A 22,517-nucleotide genomic window follows, 5' to 3' on the forward strand; every position below is an offset into this window, starting at 1 on the left:
TTCAGAGAACCTCTTAGCGGGGAGCACAGTTGACTGAGAGTCTCCAGCTGTTGCGCTTCAGGTTTGCATCTGGGTTGTTCCTACCTAGCCAGGGACCAAACACAGTAGGGGCATTAGAGTTGGACTATTCTTGCTTGGTGGGGAGGTCTTATCACAGGTAATTTTTTGCTTAGAGACTCTGCATTGGCCCAGCCAAGACTTTCTCTTAATAGCACTGCAGTGGTGGGTTCTCTCTGTCCGACTCTCCCTTTGCCTCTCTCCTTTCACAGGTGTCAGAACTGCTCAAGGTCTGAGGGCTGTCTTCTACTCCTGCCTCCTCTCCCTGCCTTCCCCCAAGAAATTTCTTGTACATCTAACCTGCTTTCAGAAGACCGCAAATACACAATTTGTGTAAAACTTGCAGTTAAAATTCTTTCTAATTTTTTATTTTTATTTTTTAGAGAGGGAGAGGGAGAAGGGGAGAGAGAGAGAGAGAGAGAGAGAGAGAGAGAGAGAGAGAGAAAGAAAATCCCAAGCAGACTCCATGGTCAGCATAGAGCCCAGCATGGGGCTCTATCCCACGACCCTGGGATTATGACCTGAGCTGAAACCAAGAGTCAGGTGCTGAACCTATTGAGCCACCCATGCACCTCTCTTTCTTATTTTAAAATGAGAAATTTAAGTTTGCTTCTGTGAGTATAACTTTTGTATCTCAAGTTTTATTCTTAAAGTGGCTTTATACAGTTCCTGGTCAAGAGTTTGAAAAGATAGCTCCACATTCTTGTCACCATCAATTACAAATTTGGCTCATTTGTTAAGTGGTAGCAAACAGCAGAAGGAATTCATTGCTCTTTGTCTGATTGACAGAAACTGCTTTCTTATTGTTAACCAGGTATCAAATAATTTCAGTCTCTTTAAGTTGTATATCCAAGGCACTATCATTCTGTTAACTTTTCTTTCATTGCCAAACGTGATGTCGGAGTTTCCAGTAGCCAATTTCAAATCCCATTACGTTTTCATAGTAAATATTTCAAAATAATCATAAAACTCCTTAAAAATTTTTTTTTAATGTTTATTTATTTTTGACAGAGAGAGAGAGAGAGACAGAGCATGAGCGGGGGAGGGGCAGAGAGAGAGGGAGACACAGAATCCAAAGCAGGCTCCAGGCTCTGAGCTGTCTGCACAGAGCCTGAAGCAGGGCTCGAACTCACGAACTGTGAGATCATGGCCTAGCCGAAGTGGATGCTTAACCGACTGAGCTACCCAGGCGTCCCTACTCTTTATTAACTCTTGTGGCCATTTCTCTTTCTTTCTGCCTAGGCTTCTATTCCTCAAGGTCAGTTCAAACTCCTTTCAGTCTGATCCTTTTTGTGTGTGTGACCTAACCTTTATAGGAATGACTTATTTGAGAAATGTTTACTGAGTGCATATTCTCTGCTAGGTTCTGTGTATATCATAATGAACAAAAAAAGGGTAAGATCTTCTCTGTCTTTTGTACAATATTGTGAATATGTAAGATTGATAACTTAGTGTAACTTGTTTTTTCCTCTCTTTCTACACAATTTAGCATTTGGTTATATCTGAATATAATTCACATGTATGCATCTACACAAACCCTTACTGACTAAGCATTTTGTCAAAAGAATGAAAGTATTTTATAACTATGTTCTAAAGATCTTTTATGGTATGGTTTTTAATAAATGCTTGTGGATTAAGAGTCTGTTGAACCTTAAGTATTAATTACAGCAGAGATGTCCAGGAGCGGAAGAGTCACTGGACAGATTCTAAATCAATGGAGAAAACAGCTTGCTTATCCCTAGAACTTACTGTGATCAGAAGAGCTGTAGAGAGAAGATGGAACGGTCTTCCCATTGGTCTAACTACTTGAGCCTGGGGCTTTCGTTCTCAACTTTGGCCATGTATTGGAATCACCTGGGAGCTTTAAAAAAATACTGATTCCTAAGTCTCTCCCACTCCCCACCCCTCCTCTCCTCAAGTTTCTGATTTAATTGGTATGGAGTGTGGCCAGGACCAAGTGATTATAATGTACAGCCAAGATGGAGAACCACTGGCTTAGGAGATAATGACAGCAGTATCAGTTAAAGAAATTAGCAGAAGCCTTATTTTGCTTAACTGTATATTTTGTCTAACTTATCTTGTCTAACTGTATATAATGTGTATACTGAGAGGACCTGGGAACAGTGCCATCCTGGCACTAATGAGAACCCATAGCTCATTGACAGAGTTCTGACTGGTTAAGTCTGGGAAATTTAGAGTATCAAAATAGGTAACTGTAGTAATGGATTATAACGCACTGGATAAAATAGGGTTCCATTAATTTAGGCTCACATAGGCAAATAAATGAGTAAATTGAAAATTTGATAAGAAAAGGATTATATATACAGTCCCAAACTGAAATCCTGCAAAATATTTAATTACAAAGGGAAAAGGAGGAACAAAGTGAACATTATTAGTACTAGAACAAATCAAAATTGTATGTCACCTGATGGCACATAATGAGAAAAAAAAAAAAACATCACTTCTCTAATACTCTTCCCAAAGATGTATAACCTGGATCTAATTATGAGGAAACACCAGGCAACCCTGCACTGAGAGACATTCTACAAATAACTGACCTGTAATATCTTATGCCAAGGTCATACAAATGAAGGAAAGACCCAAATTATTCTAAAAAAGAGATACTACAACTAAATGCAGTGCATGGTTCGGAATTGGATCCTTTTACCATAAAGGACATTCATTATTAGTATAATTGACCAAACTTGGGGTATGGGACTTAGATAGTAGAGATGTACCAGTGTGCATTTCCTGATTTTGATGATTGTATTGTGGTTATGTGGGAGAATATCCTTGTTTGTAGGAAATGCAAAGTATAGAGTTATTTAGCAAATTACTCTCAAGTGGTTCAGGAAAAAAACCCACTCATTGTAATGTTCTTATAACTTCTCTGTAAGTTTGAGACTGTTCAGGGTAGCCATGATTGTATGGCTTACTTGGGAATTACATAGCTGTATGTGAAGCCTCTCAGAATGTTAATTTTATCATGGCAGGGCATGTGAAGTAGCACATATTTATCTGGGCATGATATTTTTCATGGAATACATTTTCCAAGTTATCCGAGCTTGTCAACTGATAAAATACTTTCTACCTGTTCCGATGTCCTTTATTTTCTGCCTCTTAAAATTTTACTTGGTCTTGTCCCATTTGGATGACTAATGGTCCTGGTTTTGTGAATATTTATTATTGTGTTCTGAAGTAATATCTAGGACTAGATCCACTTTTAGCCTTTGGGGTTGTTTTGTTTTGCTCTTATCTTTCGGTGTCTGGTTTTCAATTCTGTTGATGTCACAGTGTATGTATTTCATAGTTTTCCAGTTCTCTTTCTAGTGTATTATTTCTAATTTGTTACAGTTGCAAAGTCAAGATCTGTGCTTTTTTCCCCCTTTTTAATATGTTAATAAAATTCTCTATGAGACTAAGTATAGAGATTTTTATCCTAGCAATGGTTGTATTCATTGTACCTTTTTAAGCTTAATGGCTAGGCTTCAAAGAGTTCTGAAAAGTGAAGTTACTATAAATAGAAGGTGACTTCTCTGTCATTTATTAACTTTTCTTAGAATGTCAGATGAATTAAGATAATTTTAGAGGGAAATCACTCTTTTTTTTTTCTTTCGATTTCAGAGCTCCAGAGATTATATTGGGGTTGCCATTTTGTGAAGCCATAGACATGTGGTCATTGGGATGTGTGATTGCAGAATTATTCCTTGGATGGCCACTCTACCCAGGAGCCTTGGAGTATGATCAGGTAACAAAACTTCATGATCATCGAGGTAGAATTTATAGAATGTAAAGAAAAATAGTAGACTTATATGAATGCATTTCCCAAGTATATAATACCTGTCAAAATCTTTTTAAAATAAAATAACAAAATCTGAGACCTTAGGGAATTTAAATTCAAGATCTCAAAACTGTATTTGGTTGTTTAAAAACTTTTATAACAATTGAAGTAAGCTTTCATAAAGTTACAATCCACAGGTCCCAAAACAGTTCTGCAAAAAACACTTGGGAGAATTTTTTGTATCATTTTTATGCTACAGACCTATAAAGGGCTGGACTGTATCCATTTAAATAATAGAGCTATGCTTGGGTGACAACTTTGATGGTGGATGAAATGTCAGCCACTTCCAAGGAATAAAAGGCCTCATAACTATTGGTCTTAAATCAACAACCATTATTGGACTTAAGTACTTCAGTCACTTGAACCCTCTTTAGTATTTTAAGTTGTTTTTGAACGGTGCTGAAAATCTGTTTAACATTATTTAAATGATTCTCCATCAGGCTCTGTGCTGGCAGCTCAGAGCCTGGAGCCTGCTTCTGATTTTGTGTCTCCCTCTCTTTCTGCCCCTCCCCTGCTTGCTCTCTGTCTCTTTCTCAAATAATAAACATTAAAAAATAAATTAAAAAAAAAATAAATAAATGATTCTCAGTAGAATCCAGCAAATTATTTCATGAAACACTTTTCATGATAGTTTCAGTTATGTTCATTAGCTTCTCTAAGCTATTAGATCATATTGTTTGCTGTTTTATTTTTTTGTTTTTGTTTTTAATACCGAGGTTATTTTTGGAGTAATTATAATCTTAATCAGTATTTTTTGAAAAAGTTTCATAGCTTCAACCTTGTTAATAGATACATATACTCAAATCATATTTTAGTGGAAAACATTAGTCAAAACTAAGAAAGTGATTATATCAGTTTTGTCTTCAATTGGTTTGTAGTGGATAAATATAATTTTTATTTAAACAATATAGTGTTTAACTTTTAATGAAAAAATAGAACATTTCAATGCACACATAATCTAATTGTAACAATGAAATGTGCCTTATTTCTGACTTTCAGGGCTTAGCTTTCTATATCAAAAAGGGTCTGAGAGGTTGTAAATTTGGTGACTTCAGTGTTGCTGAAGTGATTCTACAAATCATTTAATAGTAATTATGAGATCAGATGTTATCATTAACTTTAATCTCTTCTTCCATAGACTTTCTACCCATAAGTCTCCTCTTTTAGGCTGGGCTTCCTATATTCTCTGCTTTTCTCCCTTTGTGTTCAGCATTCCTCTTAGAAGGTAGTTTCTGTAACCTTTTCCATACATACATCTTGGCTTCCTTCAGCTTTTTACCCAGCCACTAACTTTGATGCAGATGGCTAGACTGTGGCTAGTTTTGAACGAGTTGGTGATCTAGTTGCAGAATCCAATAATCTCTTAGCTGTTGAAGGACCAAGGGTACCAGTCACATGCTAGAAGTATACTTCTGGTTTTGTGGGTTACAGGTTTTGACATGTATGGTATTATGGAGCAGAACACCATCTTGTGGCAACTTCAGATAGATTTGCTGCTGTACTTTGGATTGGGATTTTTACAGTTCTAGTCTTGGACACCTGTTGTTAGTACTGAGAAGGACCCTACAGATTTTCTAGTTATACTCTTTCCTGTTTTTTAAAGAGGATAATTGAGGTCCAGAAAAATGAAATGACTTGTTAAAAGTCACAGTGGTACTTTAAAACAAAGCCTTGATCAAACCTCAGTTTTTCTAAATTTCATAATAGATATCTTTTAAAACAGAGAACAGGTGTTAATCTGTTTCAGATTAGCAGTACTTTCAGGATGTATATTACTTTAATTCCAAAAGGGTATAATAATTTAAAAAATAATTAGCATATAGCATCAGTAGTTGCATATTATCAATTTGATGTTTTAAAAGTTATTTTCCAATAACTTTTCCAGTAATGCGGGTTATTTTCCAATAACGCAAGGGAATAGGATCGATGATGTGAGCATTCTTGTTTGGTTTCAGTCTTAGACTTTACACATATTTCCAAATATGATGTATGCTGTATAGGTTTTGATAAAGGTCAGATGTCAAATAGAGCTCCCTCTATTCCCAATTTTCTAAGTTTTTTCTTTTATCCTAAATTGGTTTGGACTTTCAATGCCTATTCTATTCTGTGCTGTGCTATGCTATGCTATGCTATGCTATGCTATGCTATGCTATGCTATTTTTATTCATTCATTCAGAGTGCAAGCGGGGGACAGGGGCAGAGGGAGAAAGAGAATCTTAAGCAAGCTCAGCGCTCAGCATGGAGCCCTACATGGGGCTTAATCCCATGACCCTGGGATCATGACTTGAGCCGAAATTCAGAGTTGGACGCTCAACTGACTGAGCCACCCATGTGCCCCTCAAATGCTTTTATGCATCCATTAAAATGTTCACCTAAGTATTTCTAGGGGTTGTATTTTACTTTAGTCTACTTATTAATGCGGTTTGATTTCGTAGATTTTCCCCAGCTTCCTAGATTAAGATCATCAATTAGGATGTGAAGAGGCCATCAGTAGGGTATGCCTTTGTCCATTACCTGTTCCTTGTTCCAGTCATCTGCTGCCCTTATGTACTTGGGCACATAATTGGGGTGTTATTGTTATTTTATTTTTTAACTCATTTTTTTTTGCCTACAGTGGCAGTGCAGTGGGTAATAGTAATATTACTAATTAATACTTACTGAGCTCTTTTATATGCCAGAAACTGTTCTTAGACTTTCATTAACTCACTTAATGCTCACAATAACCCTGTGAGGTACATTCTACTATTGCCTCTGTTTTACAAATGAAGAAACCAAGGTGTGGGGAAGTTAAATAACTTGCCCAAGAATCCAACACAGGCAATCAGAATCCAGAATCTTTCCTGCTAGCAGTGGACCACGTCTACACTACCTTGTGGATAATGATACTTTCCATAAGGATCATTACAGTAGGGGAGAGAGTTAAAAGGACCCAACCAAACCCTGCACCAGTCTGTGCTCAATCCCTGGCACCAGCCCTCTTCCAGACTTTCCACTTCCAGACGTCCACTTTCACTTTCCCAACTGTCTCTCTGCTGTCACTTGAAGAGGATTTTCATGGTCTTTATGTTAGTTTCTCAAATCCATCAACCTCCACTGGCATTCTGTTTCCAGACTGAGTTTTAGTGATGGAGCCAAGAGCTTAGTTTATCATTTTGTTCTACGACGACATTTTGTATAAATGTTTATCTCTCAGAATGTATGAGAGTACAAGATACTCTTTTTAGTGTTTGCTTTTATTAATAGCATTGCTTTTACTACAAGAAGTGTTCTTCTATTACAAATCCATCAGTATTACTTATAAAGAAGGGATATTAGCCAATGAATTTGGAAAATTCAATTCAGCACGAACACAGAGCAGTTCTATATTTTATACATCTAGTAATAACTTTAATCTAAAATTGACAGAACCAAAAAAGAAAATAGATAAACCCACAGTCATAAATAGAAATTTTTAGCACATTTCTTTTAGTAATTGGTAGAGCAAAAGTAGAAAAAAAATAGTATACAGAAGATTTGAGCTCATGAATAAGTTGATTTAATGACATAGGTGTGTAGTACTACATCCAAAACTACACACAAATTGTAGAATACATACTTTTCAAGTGCACATGGAACATTTACAAAAATAAAGACTTTCTATGAAATATAACTTATCTCTTAGGTCTTGTCTTAATGTCTAACCTTTATTTAATCTTCTAATGCAATAACAGTTTTGTTTTTTTCCCAAAGGAAGTGAAAAAGAATTAACAGTAGACCTATAATTATTATATACTTAAAAGCCACATTTGGGTCACCAGGAAAAAATTCATAGATTATTTTAATTCTGCATTATTGGGTTTGTGTTCTAGCTCTTTAATCATCTTTATCATCTATTTCTTAAAGCTTTTCCAAGGCAATTTCCTCTTTGAATTTTGGACTCTACAGCTAGGCATTGACCATGTCGAGAATTCCTCACGTCATATTTTCTCATCTCTGCATTTCATTCCCATTTGTACACCAGCGTTTTGGTGTATGTGTTTAGAGAAGGCTGTCCTGTGAATTAGTGCTTGAATCCCTTCCTGTCTTAATTATAATACGACAGTATACTGTCTTATTACTGTTCTGTGTATTGGTTTTAACCTGTATTTACGAGGGAAATATCAAAAACATTCCAGGGAATTAAATAAATTTTATGGATGGCTAGACAATATTAACTTGGTAAATGTTGATTGTTCTTGCAAAATGTTTGTTGGAGTTTAGATAGAATCTCATCCAGAGCAGCTAAAAGTCTGAATTTATATTCAAATTATCTTACTTGGTAATTTCAAGTCATATCCTGAGTAAGAAAAATAAAGTTCTCTATTTCAACTCCTGAGTGTTTAGGGGGAGTAGGAATCTTTGAAGAATTCTATTTTATCTGGCTATTTGGGTTGCATAGAGACCTTCTCAAGTAGCTGGCTCTTCATGTGTAGACTATCACAAAAATCCAAGAATGGAGCTATAATATGACTGGACTTTGTGAAGTCTAGAGTTGGAGGTGCTTTTGGATTCAAAGAGACATTTAATGGAATTAATACGCTTCAGTAGAACTTCGCTCTGGGACTGGATAAGTGTGAATTAGATGCTCTTTAAGTATTTTTATCTATTCTGATTTTAATTTGCTACTCTGAGTTTCTGCTTACAGTTAACTTTGGTTATGTTAACATGGCCATTAGACTCCAGGTGCATTCAGCTCATTCCTCAACAGTGATTGATATTTCTTAGTTCATATTCCTGACATTGTAAGTCTAATTTGCTTATTAGCTTATTTCTAGTTGAGTTCACAACATGAATTTATGAATGAATCACTTCTGAGTCAGGTTTTCACCCTTCATTCACTGGGGACAGAGGAGGCAAAGGCTGAGTCTTTTCATGTATTAGGAGTTATAGATGGAACAGGGTTTTTTTTCTCCCCCCAGAAGACAGAGCAGGCATTATGACCAAAAATAAACTCACAAGATCACTTGCCATTTTTTTTTTCAGTGCTATTTCAATTGCCCTATTCTGTGTTCTTTTAACACTTTATTTTCTTCTTCATAATGGCACTTCCTAGCTTAATTGCAGATTACGTGCTTAAACATTTATCTATTTTACTGAACTATATGCTTTTGAAGGTTGGCACCATGTTTTACTCATCTGCATATCTTTAGCATTTGACACATAGTAAATGCTCTGTGTATGTTTGTTGAATTGTGGAACGCCTTTCCCACCATCTGAAAGACTCTGATGTAACATCTAGGTACTGGACCCTTAGTACTTTTCACTTTTGGTTTTCATAAAACAAGGAAGTCAGCCACTCTGGGGATGTGGGGTGAGAGAAGGCACCACACTTCAAATGAAATGAAACGGATTTGTAAGGTGGATATTTTAGTTGTCATTTCAGGTAAAATTGAGGATACAAATATGGATAACTTATCTCTGTTGTCTAGAGACTCGACAGTCTAATAGGGAAAACAGACGTGTAAAAAAATAATTGTATTACAGTATTATAAATGTATTAAAATGGCTCTGTTTTAGGTTGATGGAAACACAGAGGAAAGGAATTATCTTTGTTTGAGAAGGTTAGGTAAAGCTGTATAGAGGAGAAGTTCTTGAACTGGGTCTTGAAGAAGGAACGGTACTAAAGTTTGTTGTTGTGGGACTTGGTGAAGTTGGGTGGGGAGGGGCACAGGGACATTGTTAAGTAGGAGTTAGCAGTTTAGGAAGGAGAAACAGCCCATGCAAAATTTAGTGTGGTGCTAGATGGGCTGCTGCTTTAAAGGACCATGTAAAGAGCAGGGAAGAGATAAAGCTCAAAGCCTGAATGCTATGATTGGAGGTTTGGAATTGATCCTGTAGGCGGTAAAGTAATTTTATACAAGGGGGTAACAGTCAGATTTGTGTTTTACCAAAAATGGCTGTTAGCAGTGTGAATACTGAATTGGGGGTGAATGGATGGCATCATTAGGGAGGCAGATAAACTACTTAGGAGGCTTGTGAAATTGTGTAACTCAGAATTGAAGAAGACTTGAAATGGAGATGGAGAGAAGGGACAGTTATGTGGGACCGTGATGATGGAGAGGTATGTGTCCGGTATAAATTTCAGATTTCTGATTTGGTTCTGATTTGGGTGTTTGGTGTTGCTGGGAAATACACGAGGATTAACAGGAAAATGAGTTGAGGATATGTTCATTTTGAGGTGCTTAAAGTCCAACCAGATGGAGAGTTTCCATAAGCAGTTGGATCTACAGCTCCAGAGCTAGAGATAAATATTTAGATACAGATTTAGAGATAAAATTGTGGGCACTTGGGGCTTATAGAGGGAAAGGACAGATAAAACTTCTACCCTACTGGTAAAGCCCTCAGCCTGCTAGTTCACTTTCACCCCTTGTCATTTTCTACTTAGTGAATCTCTGCACTTCAGTATCTGAGTATGTGGTATTTACTCCTGATTGTCCATATTTATTCATATTATACCCTTAGCATAAATCATAATAAGGTTTCCTAAAGAACGCTTACTTGTCCTTTCAGACTCAACTTGAGCATCACCTCTTTTGGAACTTTATGTGACTTCGGTTATTTTAGGTGTCCCTTCTCTGTCTTTCCATAAGCATGTATTTACTATGGTACTTACAACTCTGTATTATAATTGTTTACTTGTATGCTCCCTACTAGACTGCATTTCTTGAGGGCATAGACTACATCATTTAATTCTTGACCTAACATCTAGTTTAGTGTCTGATATAGAATACATGTTCAATTAATATCTATTACATGAAAGAATAAACTCTTCTGTTTTGTATATTATATTTCAGATTCGATATATTTCTCAGACTCAAGGTTTACCAGGAGAACAGCTGTTAAATGTGGGCACGAAATCCACAAGATTTTTTTGCAGAGAAACAGATATTTCTCATTCTGGTTGGAGATTAAAGGTAATTCATTAAAAAAGAAAAAAATTTGGAAAAAATTTTTTCTAAGGTGCTTCATGTAGATAATACCCTCCATGCCTATTTCTATTTTACTGCATTTCGGCCTCCTTCTGAATTTTCATTTTTGACCCCCTCCCTTTTTAATGGGGGGAGAAAAAAGCCCTCCCTGAGTAACTTAGCTCATTCTCTAACCTGACAACATAATTATTAACTCATCTTAAATGGTTTTTTAAATTTTGTGTATGTAATTACTTTTGTGTTGTGTGTTTCATCTTCTCTACTCAGTTTCCCATTATTAAGCTTTATAGGACAGGGACTGAATTTCAACATTTACTCCATAACCCAAGTACCTCATTTATTCTTAGGCTTTTTGGGGGCTTAGTAAATCCCCAGTGATTAACTTTATAACCAGTTACTTTTTCATATGTATATATATTTTTTAACTGAACCAAGCTCTTCTCATTTTTCTTTTGGTGCTTTTAAAAAGCACATTTTTGATAATTACTCTTTTAAAATTCCTTGCCTTAGGATATTCAGTGTTTTAGACTAAATGTGCCAGAACTAAAGAAATAAAGAATTTCCAAATGGTGGATAATAATATATTATTTCCCCTCTTTGATATATCCAATAAGACACTAGAAGAGCATGAGGCAGAGACAGGAATGAAGTCTAAAGAAGCCAGAAAGTACATATTCAACAGTCTGGATGATATAGTGCATGTGAGTACCACAGTCATGTTTGTTCGTCTTCTGTGCTTACGATGATAGACCTGAATGCCAAGGATACCACAAGTTCATCATCTTCTAAATGACTATAGAGTGCTGTTGGTTTTAAGCTTTTCAAACAAAACTGATTCTAAGGTTTCAGCCCTTTAGGAACTAAACTGCATTTGTCTTTATCAAATATTATTAATTCCATCCTGTTCTTTAGTAGAAAGTATTTTCTTCAAAAGGGGAAATCCTAGCTCTACAAATTTCTTTTCTTTGCATTTGTTAGAAATGGATATTTGTTAAAATATTCATTAATTTTTTTTACTTTGAATACTATTTGGTACTTTGAAACATTTTCTGAATTTATGAAACTCAATTATTTGTTCTTGTTTCAAAACAGTTGTAGTTCTCTGTTCCTTCCTGTGTTGTGTTTTTTTTAAAACTGAAACTTTAACATCTATTACCTTTTATGGCTTATTTGTATTTGATGACTTGAAATTTTGATATTGTAGGTGAACACAGTGATGGATTTGGAAGGAAGTGATCTTTTGGCTGAGAAAGCTGATAGAAGAGAATTTGTTAGTCTGTTGAAGAAAATGTTGCTAATTGATGCAGATTTAAGAATTACTCCAGCTGAGACTTTGAACCATTCTTTTGTTAATATGAAACATCTTCTAGATTTCCCTCATAGCAACCAGTATGTTATTTTAAAATCTTCATTATTTTTTTGAAAGAGTACATTGATTGATTGATTGATTGATTGAGCATGAGTAGGGGAGGCACAGAGAGAGAGGGGGAGAGAGAGAATCTCAAGCAGACTCTGTGCTGTTAGCATGGAGACCACATTGGGGCTTGATCCCACCGTGAGATCATGACCTGAGCCAAAATCAAGAGACGCTTAACCGACTGAGCCACCCAGGTGCCCCATTTAAAGTCTGTTAAAATGGCATGGAGAAATAATACTAAGTCTTAGAAAATTAGTGTTTTAGAGAAATGATTCAATATATCTATTAAATGTAAATAATCTGAATCAAGAGAGGTTAAGCTAACTCGACCAAATTCACATAGACTAGTAAGTGGCAGCACAGTACTGGAATATGAATCTGAGTTGCATTCCAATGTTCTTTTTCCAAAGTACCATACTGAAAATGACTGTGATTTTTTTACATGACATTCTTAACTTAATAGCCAGGCATATGTAATAAAAGGAAGTATTAACAGTTTTCCTCCCTCTTTTGAGTCCTACAGACTCCATCTTTAATTTCCTTTCACATCGTTTGCTTTCCTTGCCCACACCTTCTCCTCTGTGTTGTGGAAGGAAAGGAGGGTTTAAAAAAAAAAATTTTTTTTTTTTTAACATTTATTTCTGAGAGAGAGACAGAGCCTGAGTGGGAGAGGAGCAGAGAGAGAGAGAGAGAGAGGGAGACACAGAATCCAAAGCAGGCTCCAAGCTGTCAGCACAGAGCCCAATGGGGGGCTCGAACTCACAAACTGTGAGATCATGACCTGAGCCAAAGTCAGATGCTTAACCGACTGAACCACCTGGGTGCCCCAGGAAAGAAGGGTTTTTATGGGTTAATGGAAAAGAATATACCTATGCTCACATTGAGAAGGTCTTATCAGAGTTACCTTAGGTAAAGCTTATGCATTCTTTGAACCCCCACACCTCTTCTTTGTAAGGCTGCAGGGGATAATGTAAATGACTACTTAAAACAACTTTTTATATTTTAAAATGACTGAGAGTGTCTGGGTGGCTTGGTTTTAGTTAAGTGCCCAAGTTAGGCTGAGGTCATGATCTCACAGCTTGTGAGTTTGAGCCCCTCATCGGGCACTCTGCTGTTAGTGAGGCGCTTGCACTCTCTCTCAAAAATAAACAAACATTAAAAAAATGACTGAATGAAGAAGTTTATAGGGTTGAACCAGTATCCGTTATTGTGGATTCCCCTTAAAATTGTTATTTTTCTCCCCAACAGTTGAAAATATCTAATGATTTCCATATATAAGCACTTTGAAAATAACATAACTATATATTTTGTATCGATAGTTTAGGGATGTAGAGATCTAGAAATTTTGGAAAAATTATTTAGAGCAAGGGTCATGAAATTATAGTTGTGCTAGTCAAAAAATGCTTACTGTTGCTTTGATGTCTTAGAAAATATTGCAGATATAAGATACATTTCCACTAGCTTTAAAATTCAATCTTTTGTGGGTTTTTCTGGTAGAAATAGTATTGAAAATAAGCAGATTAAGTGCAAGTCAGATAATTTTTTCTTTTAGAAATAATTTATAAATTTTAAACTACCCTTAACATTTAAAATATTACAGTTACCTCCCCCCCCCCCCGTTTTTTTTTTTTTTTTGCAGTGTAAAGTCCTGTTTTCATATTATGGATATTTGTAAGTCCCACCCAAATTCATGTGACACAAATAATCACAATAAAACTTCACTTTTAAGACCAGTTGCTTCAGGCAGTACTGCTAACCTGACAGCAAATTTTACTAAAATTGGCACATTAAGAAATCAGGTAAGAACTTATAATATTTAACAATTTGTACTCCTTTTTTAATGATTGCTCGTTTTGCTTTTGAAGTATATAGAAGTCTCATGTCAGCAATTAGAAGTCACAGTGCCGGGGAGGTTCTCGCGATGGTTATTCTGTAAAATCTCTACCATTTCAGGGCAATGATTAGAACATGTCTACCTAAACTCTTTTATTTCCTTTCACCTTTCACTCTCTTAATATCCCCTACCTACCTTTCTGTGCAGCAGCTCCATGAAAAGTAGAGTTGAGTAAAATCAGTTTCTGGGCCCATTTTTATCAGAGTTACGACTTTAAGAAGTGCATTCAAATTGTATTGGTAAAGCGTGCATGTAGACTACTCAGTACAATGCCGCCTGTGCTGATCCTTTCAGGCATTAACCACGTCCGCTCACTCCGTTGGGCACCATGGAGTTCCTCTGCAGGCCGGAACTGCTCATTTCGGTTGTGGTGACGCTTTTCAGCAGACGCTGATTATCTGTCCCCCAGCTATTCAAGGTACTCCGATTTAAATTACACTTTGAATTTAGGCGTATGTTATTTTTAAACAAATTTAATTATATTTTTATAAAATATATTGCATAGTTGTTGCCACATTTGCCACATTGCTACATTTGAATTTAATTTAGGCTGGTCAGTAGCCTTTAGACCAGTGACACTTCTTTCGTGACTGGAGCTCCACTGTAATCATCACTGACAGAATGGGTCATCTGATAATTATATTTCCTGTAGAGTTGCATGATAAAATACCTTAGTAGAAATTAATGGGCTTGGAAAGCTATGGGTTGTCCTTTACTGGTTATCACAGCTCCAGATATTTAGGTAAGTACCTTTTATCTGTCTGTTATTACTAGACATTAAAGTAACTGAGAACTCAGTTCATTAAATTTTGGTCAAAAGAATTCTATCCAAGAATGTTACAGTCTTGTTCTTTATCCATACCTTAGGTTTTAAAAAAAGAGAGAGATTGTTTTTTGCTCAGTTAGATTATGCTCCTTAGATAAAAAGCAGAATAAAACCTCAGGTGAGATGAGTGGCAGAATACCTTTGAAGAGGCCATAAATTCTCACACGGGGGAATTTGTTAGTGGTTCTTAGAGGGCAACAGCAGCAAATGTTACAGCTGGAATAACCAGAATAAAATGTGACTTTCTAGGTCCTTTCATAGCACTTCGTCCTTGCTAGGCATCTAGTTCTGTCTTAAAGCAAGAGGTTAATTACAAATGAGGCCCTAAATGATTCTTTGAAGCATGGTGGTAGGACTGTATAGCATCTGTGAAAGCAGTTGGTACTCAGTCAGGACACCTGGGCTAGAGTCCTGTTCTGTTTGCTGTCATTGTAGATGAGTCTGTTTAACCTGTTTTCAGCCTTAGTCAAAGGAAAAGACTGAGTAGATACGGTCCTGGTCACTTCTAGCTCTAATATTTCTGGATTCTGAAGGTTATTTAAATTTTTTATTTGATTCAAGGACTTAAACGATGTTTCTGAAGTTTTAATATCTCCTACAGTGCCTAATAAAGCACCAAGATATGTTTGTTGACTGGACTGACTGGTAATAAGAGATGTGAAAACCAGGGGAACTTTATTTTCATCTTTTATGTATATTGGGTTTTCGTATAAGGTTTCATCGAGAGAAAGATTTGTAGCACTACAGATAAAAAAACAACTACTTAGATGGTTGATTTTTAAGGTGAAATTGTGGACCAACATGGTCTATAAGTATCTGTGACAGTGACCCATGGCTGGGGATAGTAAAATACCCATATTATCATGTCAGTGCTCTTAAAGACACTGTTGTGTTTATTTCTTTGTTTTTCCTCGATTGTTAATTATAAAAATTTCTAACCTAAAGAAAAAGTCAAAGAATAATACAGTGTCTTCTACCCTAGATTCAACAAGTGTTAACGTTTTGCCATATTTGCCGTCAGTCTATCTCAACGTACATATACTACCATTTGATAGTAAGTGGTAGGTAGACATCTTCCTTCTAAAATACTTGAGCATGGAAGATTGACGCTTTTTTGTTTTTTAATTAGTTGTCATGTAAGTGACATTTGTGTCACATTGTGTCTCCACAAATGCATTTTCACTTAGATGAGTTTTAGTCTATACTAACAAATAGATTTTTAAGTTCTAATAATTTTCCCCCATGTACCAAAATCATATTTCATCAAGATTTAGAATAGCAGCTTTTTTTTTTTTTTTTTTTTTTTTTTTCAGAGCCTACCTTCTGTTTGTAGCAAAAATTTAGGAGGCTTGTGAGGCACATTTCCAAACACAGTTAAGGGTCATTTTTAAAACATTCAATGAGGTCCGATAAATCTTTTCTCTTTGTGCCTTATGATTGATGAAAGACTAGTGACCTTTCTACACATATGCTAACAGCTGTATGAGTGGTTCATAAGAAGGATAACAAAGAAAAGGAGACACTCTCAGACTCATAAACCCTTTAAATGTCAAGCACAATATTTTTGAATTAGAATTACCAGTAAGACAGAGCAAAATAACTTGTTAGCTTATGTAACAGGTGCAGTTGTAGCAGGATAGGCAGGCTCTATAAATATGTTGTTTCATTGTTTTTTGTCTTAGTGTAGTGTCTGCTTAGCAATGAAAGCTTCCTTGTCTAATCCACTTTAGTATCTCTGTAGAAAATCCCAGTATTGGTCTTTTTACCACTTTCCCTCATAATGTGCCACCAATCCATTTTGAAGAAACATTTTAAATGGTTATTGGGCAGCTGTTGGGTAGTAGTTCTGGCACCATTATAGTTTGTATTTTTAAATAGATTTTATGTCTTTTCTACTTCACTTTACATTTTTTGCTTTGAGGCTGTGGTGTCTAGTAGGTTCATCATGCATTTCATATATTCTCCATGTTATAGATATAATATGTAGGTATAGATATAGAAGTACTATATCCATAATATTATTACCTTTTTCAAGTTAACAAAGACTTAGCCAAGCTTCTGTTTAACAAATTTGAGTATGTATTCGACAAGCATTTCACATTATTTGGCAATCTGAAAAACTAGTTTTTCATCCCCTTTGGATGAAAACTGCTATTTTAGAATGAAATGCATTCCAACAAAATTCTCCTGTTGTACTAGAACAATCTTGTAAACTTTCGTGCCTTGCTCTGCAGATATGAAAGCAAATCTAATCAAGCAAAGATAAAATTTTAGCTAGCCTAAGAACTGTATAGAAAATTGGGATCTTAATCACTGTTGAATTTGATAAAAATAAGTAGACCTCATGAGGAAAGAAGATAATAGAATTCTTCTCATCATAAGGCATTAATTATGAGGAGAATTTAAGGGCAACATGACTTTTGTTGGGATTTGAGAATTCGCTCTGTCCTTTACCCCTTGTCAAAGTGAATTCTGCTTTTTTCTCTGATGAGACTGTCTTGCTGCCATACATCTACACTGCCTGGGTGCGCTTAGATTCCATTTCTTGGAGAATTTGCCGATCAAGACATGCTTTTTGGCAGGGCTAAGAAGGTCAGTTAAAAAAAAAAAAATCTGTAGATCTTTGTTAAACTTCATGCCTACCTAGCCTTTTCAGTGGATTTCAGGAGATAGAACACCCTGGGAGGAGGGTAAAAGCCTCTGTGAAGAAAAATAAGCACAACAAAATTAACAGGATTAACACTTACAGTGTATTTGCACAATAAAATTATGGGGTTATTTTTCAATAGTAAAAGAAAACAATTGTAGTATTTTTCTCTTACCTAAGATGACTGCTTTTTCCACCAGCCTATACTGAAAATAACTGCTGCAAGAGGCTGGAATTAATCAAGCACTGAATTTATTCTTGTAACTGAGCTTTCTGAGCTTGGGGGATGTCCCTAAAATCTTGTTAGTCAAAGTTCTCAGTTGGGGTGATACTACTTCACTGTCTCAAAGTTTAATATAAGACAGTATCTATCTGCATGGTCCTTTTGCAATATATGACACAGAAACATTAACATTAACAGGATTCACGTGGCTGGTGATCTTGCTTTCTACTTGTCCTAGTGGGTAAGCAAAGTGGAAGATGTTTGTCCTGGAGTTCCAGCAGCTACTAGTAGATGAAGCCATATTGGTCAAAGCTTAGCACTATCATCGTATTAGGTCTGAAAGGTTATTTTTGCTTTTTCCTTTGGACCTTGGAATGAGTGTGTCTTCCGTGAATTTTCTTGAATCGTGTAAACCATCATGGCCTTTGAAGTGTGAAGTTGTGATACATTCCCCCTTTGGTGCTAAAAGTGTGAGATCCTATTACAGGTTTTAAAGAAGAGAATACTTGGCAGAGCTAAGTTTGTATGAAAAGATGAATGTTTACCTGCTAGAGGATCAGGATGTTGAGTTCGATTCACCTTTCCATGTCCTTTATCATAGTGGCAGAACTATTTGAAAAGGAAATAAAGCTATAATAAGCAAACTTTAAAAGGAATGGGAAGTTTCAAGAAAAGTAAATGATGCACCTTGGTGGTATGCATTTTAAAACAGTAGAAGGAGTAGCTTTATGTCAGTTTCTGGAATGATGTACCACAACGTAGATAGAAAGTACCTCACTTTCCTAAAAGATGGTTTTGTTAGTGTTATGAATATTTTATGTAGGGGATGATTTTATCAACCTAATCAGAATTTTAGTAAGTCTTTGAATTTCAAAGAGTTTTGTAAGTTAAGAGAAATCGTTTTTGATTTGAGAACTGTTTTTTTTTTTTTTCTTCCTCTTTCACAGGTATTCCTGCAACACATGGTAAACCCACTAGTTATTCAATAAGAGTAGATAATACGGTTCCACTTGTAACTCAGGCCCCAGCTGTACAGCCACTACAGATCCGACCAGGAGTTCTTTCTCAGGTCGGTAATAATTTATTATTTTTGCATGTGTGCTGTCCTCCTTATACTCAAGAAGGGCAGTGATCCACTTGTAACATATCAGCCCGTGCTGTTGAGAAACAGAAAAGATGATCCGGATGGGAATTCGATCTTTTTTAGTTACTGGCTTTTACATAATTATTAATAATTGTTGCCTTAATATACTTTTGATTCTAAGATGTAGTAATGACGAATTACTTGTAACTCACTAGCTTTTCTTTTGTGCGTGGCACAGCAGACGTGGTCCGGTAGAACACAGCAGATGCTGGTACCTGCCTGGCAGCAGGTAACACCCATGGCTCCGGCTACTACTGCGTTAACTTCTGAGGGTATGGCTGGCTCACAGAGGCTTGGAGACTGGGGGTAAGTTAAAAACAAAAATACTTTTTGTGTGAAGTTTGTAAAATAGATCTGGGTATAGGAGGGATTCAATTTTTCTAAACTTTCTCCCTAGGAAAATGATTTCACACAGTAATCATTATAACTCAGTGATGCCACAACCTCTTCTAACCAATCAGATAACTTTATCGGCCCCGCAGCCAATTAGTGTGGGCATTGCACATGTTGTCTGGCCTCAGCCTGCCACTGTAAAGAAAAATAAACTGTGCCAGAACAGGTTGGTATTGATATTTTAACTTTCCTCTGCATTTTGAAAATTAATCTTTAAAGTAAATTTTGCATGTTCACTAAAGGGTCACTCTGTTTTATTCAAAATGACCTCTTTGATAGCTTTGTTACAAACACTAAGCCAGCTCCCTTCTCAATTTCTCAGAGGTATTTTGGTAAAACTAATGGAATGGGAGCCAGGAAGAGAGGAAATAAATGCTTTCAGTTGGTAAGATTGTCTTTATTGCCCTTTTGATTTATTATCTACATATAATTTTAGACAATTTTAGACACTCAGATATCACATTTACCAAAAAATGACCATTTTAATGTATGTAAATGCAATCTACACTGGTATTTCTAGAGATAATACTTTGTATTTACAAAACAGTCTATATATGTTAGTATGTTATATACGTGATCTTGAACATTGTTCATTTTAACAAGATATCCTAGAAAAATGTCATGTACATATTTTGATTATAGAAATGACACATTATTCCTTTGATTGCAGGAGTAATTCATTGCAGAATACGAATGTCCCACATTCAACATTTATTTCTCCAAAGATAGTAAATGGGAAAGACATTGAAGAAGTACGTTGTATAGAAACACAGGACAATCATAACTCAGAAGGAGAAGCAAGAGATTGTTGTGACACCTCTGTCAGGCAGGAGTCTGATTCATCGGTTTCTGACAAGCAGCGGCAAACCATCATCATTGCTGACTCCCCAAGTCCTGCAGTGAGTGTGATTACTATTAGCAGTGACACTGATGAGGAGGAGACATCGCAGAGACACTCACTCAGAGAGTAAGTGCCAAAAGCAGTTTGTGTTTATACTGCATCCTTAAGTAGCGGTGGCGCCCTCTGGTGTGGTGAGAAAGAAACTTTCTGGGACTTAACCCTTGTCTGTCAATGTCCTTGGGAGTGTACATCCTGAATAGTAACTAACATGATTATTATAGCATTTCTCCCATATTCATAGCTTTAGATTTTTGTCATTGTAAGTCACATTTAACTGCTTTATATCCTTAATTCATGTAAATTTTGGCTACTTCTCATTTTTGACCCATGTCTTTCCCATCCCTCTTCGCTAGATGTAAAGATAGTCTAGATTGTGAAGCTTGCCAGAGCACTTTGAATATCGATCGGATGTGTTCGCTAAGCAGTCCTGATAGTACTCTGAGCACCAGCTCCTCGGGGCAGTCCAGCCCATCCCCGTGCAAGAGACCGAACAGGTAAAGGAATTCCAGGGGGCGTATACCATAGATACTGGGACTGCCAAAAAGCCTGTGATTTCTTTTGTTGTTTATGTTAATACATACCTATTGATTTACCACAGTGGCTTCTTTCTTGGACGTAATTTTTTAACCAGATCACTTGGGTTTTAAGTGATAATTTTCTTTTATTGTTGTAGAACACATCTAAATGAAAAACTGAGGTTCTAATAAGAGATTTTTTTTTAATGTTTTTTTTTGTTTGTTTGTTTTGTTTTTTTTTTTTGAGACAGAGAGAGACAAAGCATGAGCAGGGGAGGGGCAGAGAGAGAGGGAGACACAGAATCTGAAGCAGGCTCCAGGCTCTGAGCTGTCAGCACAGAGCCCGACACGGGGCTCGAACTCACAGACTGTGAGATCATGACCTGGGCTGAAGTCGAACACTCAACCGACTGAGCCACCCAGGCGCCCCACTAACAAGTGATTTTTAAAGGATCATTTGTTTCTGAAAGGGCAGAAAGCCATGTCCTCAACTTCAGCTCCATAGGTGACAGTTACTACTTCAATTTGGAATAATAAGATAGCAAAATGAACATTTTAACATTTTAGCAAAGTAAACAAGGAATTTTTTGTGTAATGAAGTAATAACCCACTGTCAGTAGAGTATCCAGGAGGATTTTTTTTTTCTCATTGGTGATCAATCTGTGTGGCTTTATCCACATTTCCTTTCCTGCTCTTTTTTTGGCCAGGGACATGTACTGCCACTAAAGTAGTGAGCTTCTCCTAGCCAGCGTGATGTACTAACACGTTAAGAGAGAAGCCATAAACATCTCTGTGAAATACATTTGATTTCAACTTTTAGAAATTCTTTTTTTTTAGTGGAAACAAAAGATGAAAAATCTTTAAGTCTTAATTTTATACATTTGTTTTCTCTTTTTTCCTTTGTCAGGAAATATGATAGTGTATACTTTAGAAGACGTAAAGACGTTTTAACACACCTTATGGATTGCTTATAATATGGTTTGGCAGTTGATACATACATACATATCTGTAAATATATACATCCGTATAAAAATTATATAAGTGTACAAATAACTATAAATATACATAAATATATATAAAAAGATGCTTCAAATTGCTAAGTGTGAAATGAATGATTAAAATAGACCATAAATGCTGTAGGAATTCCAAAGGGAGAGAGATTGTCATGGCCCGATGGGGCCAGGAAGAGAAATGTGGAGAGGTCCAGAGTCGTGTGGAGGACTCTGGCTAGGCCTTTGGAGAGGTGGGGAAGACCTCTCAGATATGTGGTTAAAAGGACCCAAATTACCACTAAAGGCATGAATCCTAACATTAGAATTTAATCTGAACTATCCAGGTCACATGAATATATGTTTTTACATTTCATTTAAATTATCCGGAACATTGCTTCTTTCGTAGTGTTTGGATGAGATTTCCTGGAGTTTATAAAGTGGAATTTTTTGAACCACTACTAAGAATCAAGTGGGAAGGGAAAGGAGAGAAAATAAAGTGCCAAAATGATGTACCTAAACAGGATAGAATTAGGGTTAACAGTCTGAGTAGAGAATTAATGTGAGAGTCTAGAAAATCTATGAAAAAAATAGTATTGGACAAGGAAGAAGTTGTAATTAGATATGAAATAACTGAATAAGATTCTCAACTTCCTGGAGCCTGGATAGTATTTAACTTAAGATTTAATGTTGGAAAACATATTATTCATAAAAAGACTTTCT

The 22,517-nt window shown here is 36.1% G+C and overlaps 1 protein-coding gene across 6 annotated transcripts in view; it reads left to right on the forward strand.

The window, feature by feature from the left end:
* HIPK3 (homeodomain interacting protein kinase 3) overlaps window positions 1-22,517 on the forward strand; it is a 91,221-nt gene that overhangs the window by 63,215 nt on the left and 5,489 nt on the right. For 3 of the 6 annotated variants that reach the window (XM_042959171.1, XM_042959172.1, XM_007082035.2), the window contains exons 3-14: window positions 3,682-3,805; window positions 10,711-10,830; window positions 11,460-11,546; window positions 12,050-12,234; window positions 13,902-14,061; window positions 14,451-14,574; window positions 18,800-18,921; window positions 19,175-19,302; window positions 19,394-19,555; window positions 19,712-19,774; window positions 20,060-20,356; window positions 20,644-20,784. In XM_042959171.1, coding sequence (XP_042815105.1) covers window positions 3,682-3,805; window positions 10,711-10,830; window positions 11,460-11,546; window positions 12,050-12,234; window positions 13,902-14,061; window positions 14,451-14,574; window positions 18,800-18,921; window positions 19,175-19,302; window positions 19,394-19,555; window positions 19,712-19,774; window positions 20,060-20,356; window positions 20,644-20,784 — 1,713 coding nt within the window. The remainder of the gene's footprint in view (window positions 1-3,681; window positions 3,806-10,710; window positions 10,831-11,459; window positions 11,547-12,049; window positions 12,235-13,901; window positions 14,062-14,450; window positions 14,575-18,799; window positions 18,922-19,174; window positions 19,303-19,393; window positions 19,556-19,711; window positions 19,775-20,059; window positions 20,357-20,643; window positions 20,785-22,517) is intronic. The other 3 variants (XM_042959173.1, XM_042959174.1, XM_042959175.1) reach the window with 3 other exon arrangements.

This window comes from Panthera tigris, chromosome D1 (genome assembly GCF_018350195.1).
Source record: "Panthera tigris isolate Pti1 chromosome D1, P.tigris_Pti1_mat1.1, whole genome shotgun sequence".
Taxonomy (NCBI): Eukaryota; Metazoa; Chordata; class Mammalia; order Carnivora; family Felidae; genus Panthera; species Panthera tigris.